Source organism: Coloeus monedula (assembly GCF_965178545.1).
Source record: "Coloeus monedula genome assembly, chromosome: Z".
Classification (NCBI taxonomy): Eukaryota; Metazoa; Chordata; class Aves; order Passeriformes; family Corvidae; genus Coloeus; species Coloeus monedula.
The window spans coordinates 44,862,011-44,882,503 of record NC_138822.1 but is presented as its reverse complement, the minus strand read 5'-3'; the positions used below and the strand labels follow the sequence as shown (position 1 = coordinate 44,882,503).

The following is a 20,493-nucleotide window of genomic DNA, read 5'->3' as shown; positions in this document are numbered from 1 at the left end:
AAGCCAACTGGAAGTAAAATAACTATTATCCAAACTGCATATTCAGACTCCTACACTTGAAAGAACACAATCTGAAAATGCAGAAATAGAGATGAAATACTAAGACTATCTCAAGAATATATCCAAATTTCCCACATGAAAGTCACAATCCACACAACGTCATCTGAAATGCAATGGCTATTTATATGTCAGTCACTGAAAACATCCTGCCACTAAACCATCCACTGACTAATTAATAAGCCTGCCCAGTACAGTATGCTCTTTTCCAACACTGAAATCCATGAAATTGACAAAACTTAGTGAGTTGCAAGTACAGATTAGCTCGGAAGTGCAAACTGATGTCAGTGCAGCTATTTCTCCACTATAGGGGGGCTGAAACCACGGGCTTGCAAACCTCTTCATTAAAGGGCAAAGCTCCAACCTTTCTTTTGGTAGCACCCAACCAACCACAGTGATTCTGTGGGGCAGGGGTGGGAGTTAATGGGGCAAGGCTTAGAGAACAATTTCTCAAAATCCCAAAACCGTCTGCAAGAAATTTCTTATCCAAGTTCTACCCTAAGAATCTCAACCTGGGCACTTCCACTGACGTTTTGTGACCTCTCGTCAGATTTTCACATTCCTATCAATGTAGCAATGTTATTTACTGAGTGCATTTCCACCATGAATCACGGAAATCTAACAGTCATTGACTGATATATTCCAAGTGCTAGGCTGCAAAGCTAAGTGATGAAGAAAGTCCATAGCTGGTCCTTGAGAAAATGGATTTGTTTTTTCTGTCCTGTTTCAACAGGTCTGGTAGGCTTAGCTGATAACTTTATCAACTACAATTTCTGTGCAGAGGTGTAGAAGACTGATTTTTGAAATACTGTAATATTAATGAAAATATCAAATATCTTAGGGTCTGTGACAGCTCATAAGATTAGTGAAGCTAACCATCTAGTAAAGGTTAGGGTCTATGCCCACAAAATATTACATTGTCCAGCTGATTTCAGGGGACAAAAATCTTGCAAGATTTGCCATCCATGCAAGGTTTATGGACCTGGTGATGTTTTTTCACTACAAAGTTATGCCTCAGTTTTCCACAGCAACAACTGAACCTCGTTGGTAATTCCCAGGCAAGAGGTTTGCAGGTGGACACTAACACAGCACCTGGTTTATAATGCCTTAACTGCAAAGAGGACTGCATCATGTCCAGGTTTCTGGCTCTCTCTCATCCATCTGATATCAGAATTGTCACTATCTGACAAGAACTGACAAATGAGAAATAACTTCTGCTTTCATACAAAAAGGAACCAAGAAGTCTGGTAGGTGTCTGAAACATGTTTATGCTCCTCAGAGTGTACTCTTTCAAGGTGAAAATATTCAAGATGTTGGAGTTGCAGATGAACCTACCAACCAGCAGCAACCAACAGTACATGGCATGGAAAGGAAAAGCCAGGAGCGCTGGTATAGCATGTCAGACAGACGTGCTGAAGGAGCTGGTGAGTAATACTGGCAGTTAAGTGGGAAATATCAGCCAATCCCAGTTGGAAGATGTAATCTTCTACTGTTACATCAGTTAAAGGTAGAGACAAATGTTGTGCTGAAATGACAGAAATGCAGTCTTTCTGAGTGATGACTGGAAGCTGACCACTGAAGCTGACGGGTCTTTGGTCTTCACCAGTTTGTTCTTCCCACCCTGAAGGCTGTATCTTAAGAGGAGGAAAATGCTGTAACTTTTAGCCTGAGACAGACTCTTTAGAAGTCATCACTCTTTGGATTTAGTTATTCAGTAGTGAAAGGACCAAATTATGGGTTCAGTGATGGAATTTCAAATGACACTGTTTGTAATCAACTTTTAAATTTTGTTTCAAACACATGCTCTCCTAATACTTTGCAATGAAGCTTGATACTCTGTATTCAGAAATGGTTTTCAGTAGGTAAGTCATAATAGAGCCTCAGTAGATATTACTGTAGATTCCACTTGCTACTCACAGAAAGAGTATTCCTTCATTTCTTTGAAAACTGCAATACAATCTGTGTACAGGTTCACCTAGCTTGATGTCTCACCTCCTTCCACAGAGCAACATATGCTAAATACAGAAGTACCTCTTCCAGCATGACTGTCAGTGATTGTTGGGTTTAATTCTGGTGAACAATGGAACTTAGAACAGAGAGGAAATAAAAATAAATGTTAACTATCTTGTTGTAGATGAGAAACCAGATGACATCTGGAGCTGGCATTATTCTAACCAGGAACAAGTTGCAAAAGCTACTTAGGTTAGAGGTTTATAAACAACCAGATATACACATCAGGAGAAGGTTGGCAGGTTAAGAAAGGACAAGCACAGCTCTGTAATAATATACAACTCAGAAAGAAGGAAAGAGAGGATATGCAAAATTATATTGGGGAAGCCCATTTTTGTTCAAGACAACTTCAATTAGACTTTTTATTGGAGAGATGCTCAGTGTGGTAGAAGAAATCTGCCTTGGTTTATACACTGCCATAGTTTACCTGATTCTCTCTGCTAAAGCAAAAGCAACACCACCACCCCCACCCTGCCTCCAAAACACAAAGACTGGGACCACAGTGGCAATGTGGCAGAATGCAGACCATCAGCCCTGCAAACCTCCCCAGAGCACGACAACAGAGTCCTGAAGCATATCCTGCAAGCATTTATACACCAACTGAATTTCATGTACTGTGATTAATTTCCCTGACACCATGTGGGGTTTCATTGCAGCACACAAAACCAGATACAGACTCATGTATTTTTAGGATCAGGACATACTTAACACAAGTCAGCCGTGATTTAGTATGTCAGTACTTAATGTGCAGCTTACTAAATGTGAGAGAATTCTGTATTTTGGTGCAGTTTGGGTTTTTCCCTGAAACAGCATGTATGTTGTTTCAACATTAATGCTGAAGTTAAAAACTCTGCAGTTACTGATATTTATTTAAAGAATTTTAAATTGTCTAATGCAGCTGGGAATAGAGGTACAGTAGCCTCATATTTAAAAGCATAGCCTTTTATATAATAGTAGGGAGCACTAGTGGGTATGCTGCCCATTTATGATTCTCTAGCAGCTTCTATTTTTCACAAGAATTAATATTCTCATCAGAATGCATCTGTATAACATTTTTCTCATGCTGATCAAGTATCACCAATTCAGTGATTTCCTTGTGATCCCACTGCATATGCTGGGTCAGAATATTCACATTATCATCATTCTTATCTGCTGGTAGAAGAGATAATGCAACATTTCTAGTCACAAAATAGTGTCACACAAAAAAGCTATAGTATGGACATCAGGGATGTACAATAAAAAGGCATAAAAAGACCTTGTGTTGCAGGACCATCCTTCTGGACTGTGCTTAGTGCAACAATCTGGATCTAAATAAGTATTAATATTTACAAGGTAAGTGGGTAGCTCAGCATCAGTCTTTGTTCGCAGTTAGAAGTTATGCATTCATGTCATGCATGCATGCCCTCATGCACAGGTCAAAAGGGATTTCTGTTACAGCATTTAAGCTTTGCAAAGTTGGAGGCAAAGGCTTCCAACCTTGGCAGTAAGCCCCTATACTACAGTTTGTGCTAGGAAGTGATATCTTTCAGGGCAGGATACAGACAGGATGTAGTGTCCCTTAGTTGCAAATCCAGTGCTAATTATATTGGGAATCTCTACAGAGACTTCCCAGAGAAACAGCTGAGAATTCCAGTGACACTTTGGAACAGCCTTCTCTGAAGCACTTACAGAACTTAGTGTCCCGATGAGAAATAGTAAGAAGTGCAGTTACTATTTATCACAATATCCTTTAGGGGTTTTTTTCTCAGTTATGTGCAGTAATGCCAATCACTGGTTCAAAAATCAGCATTTGACATGTTCAATTCTGAAACTGTTACTAGGTTTGAAAAGTAGTATATGAAGTAAGCAGCATCTAAGTAAGTGATACTCTTTTTCTACTCTTCATAGCTCAATATGTTTAGCTCTTCATATTTTTTCACATTCCACTTGCTACTAACTTAACATGAAAGAATTTGTATGTGACATGTATTGCCCATCATGCAACCTTCTGCCCTTCTGCTCTACTTTTAAATACTCAAAATAAGTTCTGTTTGTAGAGGTTGAATTATACAATGAAATTACAAGAATTGAAGTTTTAACCCTTATCATCCTTACAAATTTACAAATACTCAGATCTGAAAGTTAGGTTATGTTAATATGATCTGGTGATGCTGATACGATTAATTTAAAAGTAGTGCATATGTAACAATACTGACGTTTGCTTCTGATCCAAGATTTGTTTTCTCCCAGGAATACATTTAGTGCACAGGACTGGCCAAAGACCACTGAAATCAATGGAAAGGCTACCAGTGATTTTGATGAAGTACAGATTGGGCTTTGAGCATAACACCACTCACTTCATTGACTCATCACAAGGGCTGAATTTGGCTTAGACAGAGGTAAAGCGGTTCATCCCATGTACCTTTAATAAATAGCTCACATTTTAACCCCATCATTCCACTACCAGGAATTTAAGAGTATTTTGTTATGCTAGCTCTGTTAAGGAGCCACAACACTGGCACAGGTAAAATGAATGATCAAAACACATATAGTTGTTTGTACTTACAGGTATCTGGCTTGAGCTGACTGTTGGTAATTCCAAAATACTGTGGATTTTCAATGACAGGAATCTTCGTCATCCCAATGATGACTGCATCAGGACCCCCCTCAGAAGAAGATGGAGTGTTACTGCCATTTGAGATGTGGTGGAGGGGACTGGCTGAATCGTCGTCATTGCTGATGACTGAAGAAGGACCTAGAGTTAGAAACAAAGATTTTCTTGTAACTCAGTGTATGGTACTCTTCCCTCAGATGTGTAATTTTTTTTTTTTTTTTTTTAATTTTGACCAGTTGTCCTCCATTCCTATAGTCAACAGCTCTCTTTGTGTGCCTTGCTGACCTTTCTCAGAAATTTTGTATGTCTGGGTGCAGATGGAGAACAGTGGGGGTTTTTTTTCATTAAGAACTGGAATCGTAACAAGTTTTTGTACTGGTACATCACCTAGACTAAATGTCAGAGTCCAGCACAGGCTGTGCACAGTCTTTCACTGTGAAAGATCTCAAAATTTGTTGAAGTCATTCTGTCATTTTCAGAAATAAGCTATGGAATACACACATTAACTTTTTACCTTATGTGCTACTTGAATCACACAGCAGTAACACCACATATCCAAGGAATGCCTGCCCTACCTGGCTTTATAACAAGACAAAAGGCACAGAGCAAATGGGCTCATCCTGATGTGGGAAGCTGGTAATTTCTGAAAGAAACATGGTTCACGGTCAAAATCCAGGGGAAAATTCGCATAGTCACAGACATGAAGAGAAGATGCCGAGAAGAACAGTGGAGTAAAACCTGAATTTGCTGCAGGGGCTCATCCTGCCCAGGGGTACATCCCATTGGCTCCCCAATCCATACCTGAATCTAGTCACCTTCCAGAAAAAGGTCTATTGTGAACAGTAATTCAGTGACAGTTTTTGTTTTGTTTCCATTCTACATTTTGTATTTTTAGTGAAAGTGCCACAGAGATAAAACCTTGTAAACAAATTAAAAAAAGAAATATCCTGCTTAGCACAGTGTCCCAATTCTGTGAACTGCAGGAGCCTTTGAACTAATAGCAAAATCAGCACAGATGACATTTGAACTCTTGAAATCTACCTCCGCCACTTAAATTCCACATGACTTCTTCCAGTTTACATTCAGTATTCATAGAAAACCAGAAGCACCATTTAACAGCAAAGACATTTTGCCTGATCTCCTGACTGAAGAGCCATCAGAGATCACACATATCATATTTCACTTCATTCTCCATCCACATCAACTAAGGTTTTGGGGGTAACATTCACATCTGTTAACTGTAACAATCAAAAGACAATGCAAGAAACAGATGGAAAAAACCACCCTCTGGAAGTGCCTATCCTGAAGTGCCATCTTTAGCCAACTGTGTTTAGCCTTTGGGCAGCAGCAACACGTTGAGCAAATGTCCCCCCAAAGAAGGGGACAGCAGAGAATACCTTGAGGACAATAAAAAGCTGTGTTTACTCCAAATCACCTGCCACCCAGGTGACAATTGCAACATGTTGGAGTCCCAGACTGAGTTTTAGGCTGGACAGAAGGAGCACTGCAGAGGCAAGACAGAGCCCCACCAGGTAGATGGCATCTGTGTCTGCAGGAGAGATAGGGAATGCAGAGGAGAGAGTGAGAATGGGGACCACCAGCAGGTTCTGTATCCACATTACTGAGGACATCAGAGAAGACAAGCAGAATCCACTGCAGCAGACACACAACTGAAGAACAAGATGAGAAAAAGGACAGTCCCAAGCACAGTAAAGAAAGGGCAGCTTTAAAGAAACTCCTACTCTTCTGTGGCTCACTGTATCGTCACCAAAATCACTTCATCATTACGTGGCATGGCTCATAGCAATAAAACTTGAATATTCTGGCATGTGGCTATTCAACCCTATATTATGAGACACAAGCATACTCACACCCCTGTCCTGCTTTTCTTTCTCCCCAGTTGGTTTAATGGTGCATGAGGGAAATGTTCTCATAGTTTGAAGAAGTACTTCCTCCTCAACCTGAAACACTAGAATTAATTTTTCAAATACCTGGCATTTTGCAGGAAAGTCACTGTTGACAAATGTAAGTAAAGCCTATATCTCTGCAATTTATCAAATGAAATACTCATACCAAGGCTGGTTTTGTCATTACTGATCACCCTGATCCCCACACGATTGACTGTACTGGGAAAGATGCCAGGATTAAGAGTTTTTGGTGAAGATTTCTCTAATGAAGGGCAGAGCCTAACAAATAGTGAGAATGGCTTGCTCAGGTGGCACAGAAGATACTTACGTTAAGTCACAACACATTTTTCAGATGCATCAGAGTTGTTTGCACAAACGTTAAGAGTGCAACTCATTTAAAACTGCATTCAGTTTTTGGTAGATACCATCCTTACATCTCTAAACTTTCTGAATCTCAACTTGTTGCTCCAAAAAAGCAGGCTGACTAATACACACTTTCTTGGGAAAACAAAATGCTTTTACACTATAATATAGCTTCAGTATAAGGACAAATCCCTTCTCTCACAGCAAATAGGCAAATTCTCTTAAACTGAAACTTAATAGAGGCATGTCTTTAAGTCCTTTTCAGTCCTGCTGTTCTCTGCTACACAGGAGGAGGCTCTTTTGTCATTGTTTGCTTCCACCATACATGCAGTGATGGCAAGGAAAAGGGACCATTACACATTTCTAGATGTTAAAGTGGAATAATGACTAGGAAGTCAATCTATTCATTGAATAATTTCTGCAGTACTTCAAGATGCAATTTTGTATGGTGAACTACTATTTTCAATCAGTATAAACTGCAAAGTGCTGCAGGTGAAAAGCAGACAACTGTTCTGTAAATCTACTCAATTAGGCTAACTGGTAAAAGCTAGTCTTCTGTGTGGTATGAAGCAGGTTCCAAATATATTCAGCTCTCTGATATAGGTGAGGAAAACCTGGAAAATTAGGTGACTTTCAGGCCAATTCCTCACAGTACAAAATAGTTTAAGAAAAATTCAACCCTAGGAACTTTGTTGCTATATCACTCGGAGATCCCTCTCACTTATTAGCAAGTAAACATCTCATGCATGGCTTTTATGAATAGTTTGCATTCAAAAATCCTATTTCCTGTCTATTTCTTCTCTAATTAAGACAATCAGAACTCATCAGATGGAAATTTTTATGTATCAGAGGCAGCTGAGCTCACATCTTTTCAAACTTCCCCTTTGCTGGGACCTTTCTATCAATGTGAACAAACTTTTACATAGACCATTTCCACACTTATTTGCTAGACTATCTACTCAACAGAAAGTTACATTTCATTTTTTGAATGCACTAAGCCACATTACACTTACAGACCAGCCCTGCACCTGGCTGTGATATTCAAGTAATGTAAAACCATTTCCAGGATGCAAGATGAGACTATCACCTGTGCTGACAAGAAGTGAGAGCTACCCTTTTCTGAATGGGCTCTGTGCTCAAAATGAAGGGTAATTTCTTGAAGCACCTTAGAGTGTGGTTTCATCCACAGGAAATGCGGTCACTGAATTACTTGTGAAAGGCAGAACAAGTATGGTAATTACATTCAGTCACCTACTACTGCCTCTGGTTTTTATAAAATCTGCTCTTTGTTTTACACCTGAAATCTGAAAATTTTAGACAAAATGTGATAGGCTGGAGTGAAAATCACGCATTATCAGTAGTCATTAGCTACTGCCAAGAGCAGATTCACAGTTGGCTTAAGCTTTTAAGAAGCCTCCAGAGACCTTCTCCACCTTCCAGTGTGCTGCCCAGAATCTTCCTTTGATTTCATTTTTAGACATTTTTTCTTAAGAAGACTTTTCTTAAGAAGGAGTTGGAGCCAGACAAGAATCTGTAGCCTGCTTTGGAGAAGATGTGGGCTATACACCACAGGGACAAATTTCTCTTCTGTTTGATATGAAACTAAAGACTTGTCCATTTTTCATCACCTAAGCTCAAGAAAAATCCCTTTTGTGTACAAAAAAACCCCAGCAGCTCTCAAAAAAAGTTGTGACATATAAGAAAACCAGTTCTATTTGAAACTGATGAGCTATAAAAAACCCAAAATGCTTCCAATTCCCCAGCTAGGTGGAGAATTACCTCAGCACATAATATGGGGACAGGCAGAAACAGCAAACTTCTTTTACTGCACATTCCAAGGAGAACTGTGCTATCTCTTGAACAGTGTATGCCTGCACTGTCCTTGACCTTGGTGGTGCCAAAAAATTTGAGCTTCCTTAGGTAAAGAAATAAAATTTAATTATATTATTTTCAAGGTGTGCTGCTATTTTTGAACTGGTGAAGGAGATTCATTATAATTATATACAGCCTTTCATGACAGGAAAAGCTAAGAAAATTGGGATTGTGCAGACTATAAAAGAGAAGGCTTCAGGGTGACTTAATTGCATCCTTCCAGTACCTGAAGGGAGCCTGCAGGAAAGATGGAGCAAAACTACAAGAGCATTCAGTGGCAGGACAAGGGCCAATGGCTTCCAACTGAAAGACAGCAGGATTAAATTAGATATTAAGAAGAAGTTCTTAACTGTGGGGCTGGTGAGGCACTGGAACAGGTTGCCCAGAGAAGCTGTGGTTGTCCCATCCCCGGAAGTGTTCAAGGCCAGGCTGGAGGGAGCTCTGAGCAGCCTGGTCGAGTGAAATGTGTCCCTGACAATGGTAAGGGGGGGCTCGAATTACGTGACCTTTAAGGTCCCTTCCAACCCAAGCCACTCTATGACTGTATTCTATGGTTCATTATACTCCTATCACCATCAGAGTTTGTGGGATATGCCCAGCCACTGCCCTGGAGGGATGTCTGCTGAGATAAAAGATTTTGCAATCGCCCAGCAGGACTCCCTGAAAAGGCAACCACTTGGGTCATGGCGAGGAAAGGTAGACCCACAATCCTTTGGGAGACCCTATGCAGATCATTCTGTAACCCATTGGTCTGTCCCAGACCCTCTGTAATCCATTGGTCCCCTTGCTGATACCCTGTATCCCTATAAAAGAAAACAAGTTCGCCTCTGTAGAGAGAGCTCGTCCCTGGCCTCCCTTCGCCGGAGGGAACCCCCAATAAAGCTACCTTCGTGCAGAACCAGCCACACGGGCCTTCTCATCTCTCTCTCTGGTCTGGTTTGGCCTAGAGGCAGCCCTGCAGAGCTGAGCTGGAATCACGAGCTGATATCACTAAAGAGCTGACAGCTTCTGCAAGGCCTCCTCTGCCAGCAGCTGAGAGGAAGACACCGGACCCTGGGAAGGCGATTCCTTTCGGGACCATCTCCCCGGACCGGTCACCTCTTGCTGGGTCACAGCCTCAGACCCCACCACCAGCTGTAATAAGAGTTAATGCAGTTTTAACATCCATGCTACCAAGGCCTATCTACACTGCTATTTGTTGGGGCTACATTTGCACAACACACTTCTGTGCAACACAAATCACTCCAGTTATCCCTGAAGTCACTATGAATGGCTCAGGCACACTGGAAGACAGTAAGAGTAATGAATATCACAACCCTCCCTAATTTTAGCTTTGTGGTTGGAATTGCATATTTCCAATGATCTATCTACTTACTCAACTGTCAGGAAGCAGCTCACGTAAAAAGCAATGTTTACAGAGATGATTTTGTGCTGTGATGCCTTAATAAACATCATTCCTTCCATGAAAAATTATGTTGATTCCTAGGATGCTTTCTCAATGGACCTTGCACTAGCACTGGCTCTTAGTTCCTCTGGGAACAGGGACGAGTCTGTGCCAAGGCATGGTAATAGCACACCATAAAGTTAAAAGCACAACAGTGAATGTATGCCACATCAGTCAGCACCTCTGCTAAATTCCAAGGCCATAATGAATCTTGTCTCTCCTTCCTTTTGGAAGGGGTGTACTTTTTCACTAGTTAAATACATTGTTCTAAAAAGTAATTACACAAGATTTCTCATCCCATGAGATTCCCATGTTTGCTGTAGATTTTTGTATTTTCTGCATGATTAAAATGTAAGTATTATGCTTCAGCAAGAACAGATATTCAGTTTTTCCTATTATCAAAGCAGGATCCAACTTTCTTACCAGAACAGACACCTTTTTAGCTTTACTCTAAAAATTGCAATCTTATCTTTTACTCCCTCTGGAAGACAACTAATCAATCACAGCTTGACACACTTTTTTTCTAACTGATATGCTGAGTTTTATTTCAAATATTCCTTTGTATTCCCAAGTTCAGCAGCTGTATGCAACTGTGGTACCAAATCACGTTCATGCAACTCTATTAGACTGGATAAGAAAGCCAGCACAAAACAAAGCAATGCAATTACAAAAAAAAAAAAAATATTGTAAACTATTGGTCTCTTAAAATGCAGTATGCTGAATATAGGGAATTGAATTAAAAGGTGTAAATAGAGCTCAAGAAAAAAACCCAAAAACCAAAAAACCAACCAACCAACCAACCAACCAACCAACGACTGAATAAGTTTCCAAAGAGAAACAAGTTTAGTCTTGCCTTGGTTGGTGGAGCTGCTCAAAGTTGTCAGATTGTTCTACAGATCTACAGTGGACTTACTAAAACTATGGTCTTTTCTTTGCAGCTGCCAATGCTTGCAATGAGGGAAAGCTCAAGGCAAGGCACTCCCATGTTTTGACAGCAGTTGAGCTGTGTGGAGCAATAGCACATCTTGCCTCTACTCACCTTCCAAGTGACCTTTCCTGTCTCATATCGCCATCCCTGCCAGCTACCCAGACAACAACCATTAGTCTCAGCCTTTGTGTAGTCATCTCTACAGTCACTGTCACATGCAGTTGCAAAATGAGTATTAGGGGGCTAATCCTCCTTTGTTTGTGGTGGAAAGAAACACAAGATCACCCTAAACAGCATTATATCTGAATCCATCCTGCTAAAGCATATTGCTCTTCACAGATCAAAGAGTGCATGCATGTCCTTCTACCCCGGAACAGTACACGGAGCCAAAACCCACACTGTTACACATTAAGTCTGTGACTCAGAAAACTGAGACTTGCCAGGCTTTGGTGTTTAGCGGATAAACAATTTCACATCTTCTGACAGGTATCATCAATCTGTTTAACTGATTTACACCCACCAGTGCTTGTTTAAGCTTGTATTCTGTTGCTTCTTGACATATGAGATGAGAAAAACCTTTTGACACTGCCCAAGAAGTTCAGTTCCCATCCAAGACAATGCTCCCAGGAAGTTAGGAGAAACTGAACAGAGAGCTGGAGAACATCCTCACATCCAGCAGACAAATCCCTCTGTTCCCCACCAGCATGCACGTCTAACATTCTCTGAATAACAGAAGTAAGTAGGCTCCTTGAAGGTCCCTCAAAGGAGAGCTGAAAATCAGGATTTAAGCTCAAGCAGCAGTCCTTACAAATCTGTTCACTTACAACTATTGCAAAACAAAGTGGAGATACTAGTTTGAAAATCATGATGAAACCACACCAGTTCAATGGTGAACCATTTCGTTTGGGTGATCAAGGATACAAGGTAGTTTGCCTTTGCTTTCAGGTGAGAAATCAGTGTTTAGCTTTTTCTTATTTGTTGCAGCTTCACAAGAAGATTAAATTGTTCAGTTGTCATGTATCACTTTCATACAGAGCAAACAATCTACATTGGATTGTCTTCGTTCCCACATGGAATAATTTAAGTAATGCATACCTTTGGGTCTAATGAAATAACAGGTAAGTTGTTTGGCTTCACAGTACCAAATTTTCAGTGTTGCTAGGTGTCAAGATGCCTTTTCCCCTAAAACACATGTTCATCTTGCAGGAAAACTTATTTCAAATGCCTAGCTCCACTACAGAGGAACAAACACACAATCTGGGTAATTTCCATTAACATGACTATGCACAGATTTTAGCCACTCAATATTTCATCAGGGCTTTTTGTTCTGGCTTTGAATCTAAGCGTCACAGCTGCATATCTGTTTGCTTGGGTTTTACTCTGGTGCGTGACTGTGACAGAATCCCAGTCAGTTCCTTTCAGCTGCCTTTCTCCTCACAACCTCCTCCATACTCCCCTGTATCCACGTATTCCTGCATCCCCTCACACACAAGCCCAGAGCAAATGTTTCTGCACGGGAGGACTCCCTAGGACAGCCTAGGGGACCCCTTCATAATGCAAGTCACTCCTGAAGGTCACGCAACCTACAGGGCACAGGGATAAAGACACTGGTGTCTTGGTCTGGGGCAGACTGGCAAGACAGTTCACTCAAGACTCCTCCTTTGCAGCACTGCAAAGCCGTGTAGGAAAAAAGGGTCTCAAATACATTCTCAGTTTGCTAGTATTGTCTGGACAGGATGAAAGATGCCTAACCACTCTGTCCCGGCTTCACTCCAGGGCCAGCTCTCCCCAGGAATGCTATCAGCAAAACATCAGCCTGAGTCACAAAGGTTGCCGATTCCTTTTTCCCTTTCAGCCAGAATGGAAGGCATTTGTGTAACAGATCTAACAACTGCAATCTGGCATGCATTGTCACATTCTTATGTACCATAACCAATAAATCCACATAGATCATGCATGATGAGGTATGTGCTACCATTACTTCCAATTTGGAGGCAACAGGAAGAGCACTTTGGCACTGAATTACCCAGCACTGAAGGGGGGATCTCTGTCAAAGTCATGACCAGAACCTGGGAGGAACCAGCAGCCCTAACTGTTGATCCATAGAGCCCTTTGGGACTCATAGCCCTCCTCAGATACAGGATGAATGGTGGTTACACAGCCATCCACTGCTTCCTGGACACATTCGCAGTATCTGCAGCTCAGATGATGTGCCCTATTATGAAGAATGAGGAATTTATGGCCTCTCATTATTGGTAGTTAAATGAAACACAGACCTAAGGAAAAAATCTAGCTGGCCTGTGGCATATTCATCAATATGAATACATGAACCAAAGAATTAAAGAAACAAGGCAGCAGAAAATGTGAAGAATATAAGAAAAAATGATTTATCTTTCTTTAATACAGATCATCAGCAGTATTCATTATAGTCACCTGCAGGTTTGGATATCTTGGAAACATGGGTAAAATTACAATCCTTCAAAAATACTACAGTGAAAAATCACAATAATAAAAAAGATCAACTGGAATGTACTTGTTGGCATCAAGCAAAAAAATAATAATTCACCTGAAATTAAATCCTTGTTGCCTTTCATTTCATTTAAGAACTATTTAATTAAAAACTGCTTCCTTCCAGACTTCTCATAAATAATCTAAGTGTTAGCATTCCCACTTCCAAGACTGGGAATGAGGTCCTCTGTTGTCTAGAAGATAAATACAAAGTGTACAGAAGCAATAAAATTTTCTGCATGCTGCTTTGGCTGTCAGTCTTTACCTGAGAGAACAAAAAAGCTATTTGGACTAGTCAACTTGAATAATGTTCCAAATTCTGTTTAGTTCAACACAGATAGATGATAAGGCAGATATACTAGGTTGTGGAGAAAAGCTCCCTGATTTTAAACTTGTATTTGATTGTGTGGGGTTTTTTGAAGGAAGAAAAAAAGCGTTACTAATGATACTATTTAATTTTTTTTAAGCCTCAGTGATTATTTCTTTGAAGCACAGAGATACTATCTACAGGCCTCTTCCATTCAAGCACATCAGATGAAAATATGGAAAAATCTAGAAATACTCAGAGACCTGAAGAAAAACCTGAAGAACTGGGATTTTTTTATCCTTAACTAAGGTCTGAGGAGGTACACAAGTACAGCCTTCCAAGGCATGGTTACAGTTTTTGTTGCATGCCTTTGCTGAACGGGAACAAGAAATTCCATGGTGAAAGTGCATTAAGAAAGACTAAGGCAGACACTTTGGAATAGATCCTCAGGAATAGATCCTCCAGAACTTTGGAAAAGATCGTGCTTCTATGAGCACTGGAATTGCTCACAGAAGACTCAGAAATCTCCACTTCTGGAGTTCTTGAAGTCACATGAGGAAAAACGTCACCTGGAAAAGATACAAGTATAGTTGATACAGATTTAGGATAGGGAAGAATCTCCAAAGTGTTCTTTCATCCTTAATCTTCCTTAATGACAAAAAGGTAGACCTTGAGTAATCTCACGGGAAACACTTCAAATGTTGATTTATGTCAATTCAGAACTGAAGCAAGCCCAGAGCTCAAAAAATACACATCATATCTCAATGAAATACATATATTTCAGCACATTAGCAGATCACTTTTCTAGCCTGCAGAATAAAGATATGTTTAGTTCGGCAAGAAGAATGCCAGTGCTCTACTACACATCTACCACACTCTACTAAAGCACACATTGTTTAATAGCATTCTTTACTTACAGTTTATTTCAGTGGGATATTTCCCTTTATTGCTACTGAACAAGTTTCATTAGTGGAAGTGTTAATTACATGACACAGTAGCACAGAGTCTTGTATAATTTCTTACTTGCTGTCAGTGCAAGATTATTACAGGCCCCCAAAATTTGCACAGGTTATGAAATCAACACTACAGTGAAATATACCTCTGAATTTGTTCTCAACAAGCGTAACAGCTTCCAAATAATTTTTTACTTACAACCACATTAGCTAACCTCAAACCTGACAATCTACAAAGAAGCAAAACTAAACCCAAACATCATGCTCAAATTGTAAACAACATCTGCAGAAATCTGGTTTAGCTGCTCACTAAGCTCTCACTGAGATGATCTTACAGCCCAACTAGAACTGTTTTGAACTGGCACTGACACAAACTGCCTCCTCTTCATCTCCAAACACTTCCCATCCTGGAAAACAGGTTTTAAAAATAAATACAAGGGCCTACCTACATGTGAAGAGGAGGGCATGGGAAGGTGGTGAGCTAACGCTCTACCATCTATACCTTGTCAAGAAGTTTGCTCTCACCTTAGGTGCACAGGCTTTGGGCACTGATGGCCCCATTTCTGTACATATTGCAAAGGGACTAGCCGGCCTTTGGAAGAGGGCTGCTGGAAGGACAGAGGACTTTGGCACAGAAGACAAGCTATCCAAAACTAGCCCTCAGTGAGCATAAAGCAAGACAGAGCTAACTTTCCTTCTTGAACATTAACACTTGACATTTTATTCCAATTTATATTAGATTACTTAGCAACAATGAAACTGATTCCTTTTGTGTCCGTGCAACAGCAGCCATTGCAGTGGTTTTCTCTACAAAACCTGTCCCCAAAGCACTCAGCAACTATACATATCCCAGGCCTTTAAAGAGATCACAGGCTCTGCTCAGAAAACCTTGCAGGCCACCAAGAGACTGGCAAGAATCCTCTTCTGTGAAGATTTTTGGTGCTCAGACATCATGTGTCTTGAAAAATACTCGTGATATCCAGGTGAAGTATTTGGAACAGTCTTACCAGCAGACCCACTCCAGACCTTGTTCTGTGCACCTCTAAGAAATCATAAGGAAAAGAAAAGCAATCGTGGTTAGAGATTTTTGCATTATGATCGATTAGATCTTTTGGACACTGTTTAAGGAACAGTTCACCTTTGGAGACGGTAGAAAGCATAACAGGCTGTTTAGAGGAATATCCCTGCCAAAACATCTTCAGATCAAAGACATGGAATTGCCTTCCTACAACGCCCTTCTTTCCCCAAGTACAATTCCTAAGGCAGTGAAGCTTTACATACTCAAAATCCTCTTGAAATGCAGATCTAAAAATTACTACAGTGGAGCAAATGACACTCATATATAGAAAGGAAACATGTCAAATTTCTGTTCCAGCAGCATCACTCACAAACTATAGGATTAGCTGCACAAATTGACTGTCTTGCCTCTACATGATAAACCTCTACTGCCGTTTACAGACACCTCCTCCTCCCTGCCACATGATGCCTCATTTGCTGGAGATTCCTCCTGTCACCTCTCTCCTGCCAGCTTTCCTTGAAATTGCTATGGCAAGCAGGAAAACGCTGCATACTCAAACCTATTTGCAACATATCAGCTAGATCAGCCATCCCAAAAGTGGCTACTCTACGAACTTTGGCAGTTTTTCTACAGCAGATTTGAAAATGGATGCACCAATTCTGAAATTGGTCAGGACACAACAATGAGGTTTTGCTAAAATACTGGAAGCACCACTACTTCTACTCTTCAGGGCTCTCAATAAAGCAGAGTTTCTCTTTATCCAGGATGTTGCACATAAATTTTATAAATTAATTCTGCTTCTTCTACTGCTTCTGAGTATTTTACCAGTATCCCTAAGCATTCTTCTGATGGGTCTCCTCTGCTTATTTACTCACTTATTTCTTTGTAAAGAATTTCACCTACCTCTTAACTGCTGCTTTCTTGACCACCTGGCTCACCTATCCTCACTTGTTCCAAAAACATGGCCTCCTGTGATGTTGTAATTTTTATGTTAAGATTAAACAGCATTAGTAATTGTTAAATTCAAGTGTTTCAGGATAACATTCATTTATTTTCAGTCTAGTTTCCTCTTTTATCAAAAATTCAGTCATGGCTGTTTCTTAGCAACAGATTTATCAGAACAGATTTGCATGAAAATCAAATACTCTCAAAAAGGAACTGCTAAAGCACAGCCTTATTCCTGACCACCATTAAAAGCAAATACTATAAAGCAGAAGAAAGTGGTTTTGTAATTCCACATGAAATCTAATGAACACATGTAGAATATTGGCACCAATTGAAGTAGATGACCTTATAAACTTTCCTAACTAATGTGTCTCTGAACTGATCTTCTAGTCTTTAGAGACCAAAAGGAAAAAACAAACCCAAAAGCACAAACCATGAACAGCCACAATTGCCTATTGCACTGGACTAGACTAAAAATTGGCATCTGCAATGGTCACACACAAATAGGTCTCAAAAGACCAAGCTGCAAAAGGCAGACACGTGCATGAAAAATGCCCACACTCAATTCAACCACACCAGCACCAGGTAACTAAGAACTGGACTTTGGTGCAGGAGCATAACTGGTATTTCATTCTCTGGAGTCACCAGAGAGCTACACCATATCATATTCTTTTCTTTTCTTTTCTTTTCTTTTCTTTTCTTTTCTTTTCTTTTCTTTTCTTTTCTTTTCTTTTCTTTTCTTTTCTTTTCTTTTCTTTTCTTTTCTTTTCTTTTCTTTTCTTTTTTCTTTTTTCTTTTTTCTTTTTTCTTTTCTCTCGTTTTTTCTTTTCTTTTCTCTTTTCTTTTCTTTTTTCTCGTTTTTTCTTTTCTTTTTTCTTTTCTTTTTTCTCTTGTTTTTTCTTTTCTTTTTTCTCTTGTTTTTTCTTTTCTTTTCTCTTTTCTTTTTTCTCTTGTTTTTTCTTTTCTTTTCTTTTTTCTCTTGTTTTTTCTTTTCTTTTCTCTTTTCTTTTCTTTTTTCTCTTGTTTTTTCTTTTCTTTTTTCTCTTGTTTTTTCTTTTCTTTTCTCTTTTCTTTTTTCTCTTGTTCTTTTTCTTTTCTTTTTTTTTCTTTTTTCTTTTCTTTTTTCTTTTCTCTTTTCTTTTCTTTTTTTTTCTTTTCTTTTCTCTTTTCTCTTTTCCTCTTCTCTTCTCTTCTCTTCTCTTCTCTTCTCTTCTCTTTTTTCTTTCTTTCTATCTATTGCCACATTTATACCATAATTTCAGTAAACTCCAACTTCTTAATTTTAACTGTCTTTAGAAAGAATCCATTTCCCCCCAAATATTTTTCTACACCTTACTTCTCTTTGCCAGATGAGGTTTTCCTTTTTTTTTCTTTCTAAACCCAACATAATGTGCTAAACTCCAACTAGCTAGTTCATCACAAATGTAAAGAAAAGCAGATTCAGAGATAGGGTGAAAGAGTCAAACCAAACATGAAGTATGAAATCCTTTGAACAGATAAAGTAGAACAGCAATACCAAGAGTCTAATTCCCTTCCCCTTAACATCAACCAGGAGTAAGTTACTATATTGACAATGGTTTAAAATTCCCATGAATGACAGTGGAATTAGGACTGCTGTCTTTTTATTAAGAATGATGACAACCTTTTTGGCAAATGCAGTCTTCTACTGCTGTGGCACATATTTGTGGCACTTAGTTATGTCACTGAAAAGTAGCATCTATAATATATGGCTGCACATGAATTATGTTAGGAATGGGTTAAAGTAATTCATCTGTATTATTCCCATGAGACAATGCCAAAAAGGTAATTGCCCATATTTGTACTACTACATTATAGAGAATGTCAGTTTTATGTCTTCCTAATGTTTAACTGAAAATCTATAATATCCATTTCTGTTTCTTGCTGAGAAATTAATATAGGACCAAAACCTGAAATTCCAACTCTGGTCATGCTCAGACAAAACTCCCACTTAAGTCAGTGGGAGTTCTGCCAGGGAGAGGATTAAAGACAGTGTGATTTGCTACATGCTACCAGACATGTAAAAGCTACAGAGCTAGATTTTCATTATGATGCTTCTGGGACTATTAAAATGAGCAAGATACTGGTCTTTCACCTTTCAGTCACGCAGTCATGTGTGCTTGCAGAGGAGGGATAGATGTGAATCAGGCAAGCCATCTTGCTGGAGGGTGCTTAATGTTGGGCTGAAAGCCAGAAGAAGTGAATCCCTTCTGCAGTGTATCCCTTCCCTTCTCCTCTGTATGGCCCAGTAAGAGGCAGGAAACAGCAAGGCAGCAAACCTGGATCCCTAGCAAACAGCACTAGCTGGATGGAGTGCAGCAAGCTCATCATCATAAAAAAATACTGAAGCCATCCACAGTATCTATGCCATTCCAGCACCTGGAACATGCTTGGGCACATGCCCCTTTGGGAGGCTTTAAGCTGGGCCCTGTGCCACAGAGATAAGACAACTCTAAAGGTAGATGGCAGGAAGCAGTCAAGACATAACAGCTTCACTGAGCTTCTGCCACGGGTGGGTGGACCATGCCAGCAACCAGAGGAACCTGTTGTCCTCTAGGCAGGTTCCTGGCTCTGCAGGGAGGGGATGCTGCACTTTCTTGGGGGTTCTCAGGTTTTACTGGCCTCTACTTGGTCATATTAACTTCAATAGATACAGAAACTCATTTTAAAAAATTACCTGTTTTGTCAACTGAGCATTTGGGAGGGTTTTGTTTGCCAGTAGTTTCCAGAGGTACTGGAATTTGGTTTCTTAAAACAGTAACAACTTTTCTTAGTCTACCAAGCAATTTCTTCATGTTTTTGTGATGTGGCAGCAGTACCCAAAGAACAAAGGTATGACAGCCTGAATCAGCTAAGTTATCTTACCAGTCTGCAAAAGTGAAGCAAAAAGTCCTGAGATATTCAGTCATTTAAATTTTTATGAGAAAACAGTAACATGTCACTATAGATTGTTTTAATGAAACCTCATTTTTATGAATATGATCACAATGAATTTCTGACCTTTTGTCTCACTAGCAATGCCATCTGCCATCAATTTAGTTTCAGATTGCCAAGCAATTATTGCTTAAAAATTACCGAATATTCACACTTAGGGATCTTTTCTTAAAATTGTTAATGAAAAAAATGTATGTCTACAGATCACCATTCCTTACAAAATAAAGATTAGAAGAGATTCATTTATCAGCATAGAGACACTGAAGTCCTGAATTTAAAATAAGACATCCCTGTTGAATTGAACTCACTTATCTGGGTTATGAAGCAAGTTTCCATGTAACACACATAAATTAATTCAATACTAGTAGTAAAAAGATTAGTTACTTTATCCACTGTGTTAGTAACACATGACTAAAATGGCAATATATAGCACTATTTTACACCTACATAATCTCCTGAAAGATCATTTTGTACAAAAAAATGAAACTATAGCTAAATACAGACCTTATGTGAAATCCAGCTATTATTAATAGCTGGATTAAACTCTACAATAGCTGGATTAAACACCACAAACACCTTACGGTTTTGGAGTTAAAATTGCATTGCTTCAACTGGCTGGCATTTCCTTTTTATGTT

General features: G+C 39.6%; 1 protein-coding gene across 1 annotated transcript in view; it reads right to left on the bottom strand.

The window, feature by feature from the left end:
- The window catches only part of NTRK2 (neurotrophic receptor tyrosine kinase 2), a gene marked incomplete at both ends in the record, with an annotated part of 196,875 nt that overhangs the window by 76,239 nt on the left and 100,143 nt on the right, over positions 1-20,493 (bottom strand). The window contains one exon of the mRNA XM_082301024.1: positions 4,613-4,801. Within this exon, the coding sequence (XP_082157150.1) occupies positions 4,613-4,801 (189 nt within the window). The remainder of the gene's footprint in view (positions 1-4,612; positions 4,802-20,493) is intronic.